Raw genomic sequence first — 1,889 nt, 5'->3', positions numbered from 1 at the left:
TACTCCTATTCTACTGTAGAGTGTACTACTTGTATACTCCTCGCAAAAAGGTCCACGTGTTACGAGTAGTATGGAGAGTACAGAACCATGCACCGACAGGTGGTGCGTGCATGTTTGTCATGCCGAACGGACACGGCCGGCCGGAGGAGACACGCGTAGTTTCCAGCCAGACTTTGCTGCTCTATGCTCAAGACGATGATACTACTATGCTCATGTGCTTCGTCACATGCTCGGTGAAAACTGTGTACGTGGGGCGCTTTCCTCGCCATTGCCCAGGCATTTCGGTCTATCTTCTTTACGTACACGTCCGGACACCCTCTATAAGTAGGTCCCGTTTGCCTGTGCATCTCCGCATTGCAAGCATTGCAGTAACAGTTCTATTCCTAGTCTTGTCACTCGTGTGGTAAAAGAGCCAAACAAAGCTCGCACCTAGCTACGTAAGTAGTGCCTTCGCCGAAACCCTTACCTAACCAATGGCACGGTACTCACACGCCTGGCTCCCGCTTCTTCTTCTCGCATGTGCCCTTGTGCAGAGCTCTTACGGCTCGAGACCATCTCCCCGGGAGCCGCAGATGGCCGGGGTCCCGTCTCCGACGATGGTTCACGGCGCCGCCGAACCACGCTCCCGCGAAGACAGGGCGACCAAAGTCCGGCCCCCGACGGAGAAGGGTGCGACTGGTCATGATGGAGCAAACGCTGATGGTGGTGGTGATGGTGTTGTGTCGTCGGAGCAGAGGAAGGGTTCAGGGCCGCCGGTGCTGCAGACGGCATTGGGAAGGATGCTGGGTTCGAAGCTGGCGCGGCGAGTGCTGGGAGGGGAGATGGAGGACTCTGCGGCCGGGCCGTCGTGCCACTCCAACAACGCGCACATCACCTGTGCACCGCCGGCACAGCACTGACCGGGCCGGGTGCTTCTTCTTGCTGTAGTCTGGCAGCACGAGCTAGCTAGTCCCAGCTGATTCCTTCGTCCCTTGATGATGCTTCCCTGTAAATTAACAGTAGCTCTTTCGATCTTGTTCTTCAAAAAATGTGAACCTTTCGTTATTGCTTCACTCCTAACGCGCCTGTCAAGACAGTCCCTATATAGTCTCTGATTCCATTTGACCCTAAAGTATTTATAACTTGGAAAGGTGGTCGATCCTCATGCAGATGCATGGAGCACGTCATTGTTGTCTTTTTTAGAAGCCGTCGCTTTCCATGATTGCGTGTGAAGAGAAAGTCTGCAGATTATTGTGGGGGTGATGCAAACTAAGCACACCTTCCACTCCAGCTGAGTCCAAAGTCCAGTTGCACGAATGCGCGCACACGTACGTGTGGGTAGGTGAAGGCAGCAATGATGCCCGGCAAAGTCCAACCTACGTACGGAGCAATTCCGAAAGAACAAACGGCCGACAAAGCCGCAAGTTTGACTGTCTATCTGTCTTGATCTTGTCTTTGATTTCCAGCGCCTCAGTGCGTGATGTGAACAGGGCGAAAAGGTTCCTCCCTTTCGTACGTTTCAGGCTACGATTCCGAATCCATCACACGTGGATAATTTTTTTTAATACTCCTTCCGTTTTTATTAACTCCACATATTAGTTTTGACTGAAGTCAAACTTCATAAGATTTGACCAAGTTCACAGAAAAATAATATAAATATTTATCATTACAAATCTATATGATGTGAAAATACAATCAACAATGAATCTATTGATATTGATTTGTTATTGTATATATGTTAATAATTTTATCAACAAACTTTGTCAAAGTTTGCAAAGCTTGATTTTTACCAAAGCTTACATGCGAAGTAAATAAAAAAGGAGGCAGTACAGTATAATCGCAGACATGTTGTGGAGCTAGCAGGTACACACGCTTGGAGTTGGAGCCCTGGCCGGTGGCGGAGAGCTTGC

General features: G+C 49.7%; 1 protein-coding gene across 1 annotated transcript; it reads left to right on the top strand.

Annotated features, from left to right (window-relative positions):
• The first annotated feature begins 380 nt into the window (after positions 1-380).
• On the top strand, positions 381-1,030 carry LOC123082357 (uncharacterized). Its single transcript, XM_044504703.1, has one exon. The coding sequence runs from the start codon at positions 474-476 to the stop codon at positions 897-899; it is 426 nt and encodes a 141-aa protein (XP_044360638.1). The 5' UTR covers positions 381-473; the 3' UTR covers positions 900-1,030.
• The last annotated feature ends 859 nt before the right edge of the window (positions 1,031-1,889 follow it).

This window comes from Triticum aestivum, chromosome 4A (genome assembly GCF_018294505.1).
Source record: "Triticum aestivum cultivar Chinese Spring chromosome 4A, IWGSC CS RefSeq v2.1, whole genome shotgun sequence".
NCBI lineage: Eukaryota > Viridiplantae > Streptophyta > Magnoliopsida > Poales > Poaceae > Triticum > Triticum aestivum.
This window is presented reverse-complemented; position numbering and strand designations above follow the sequence as displayed.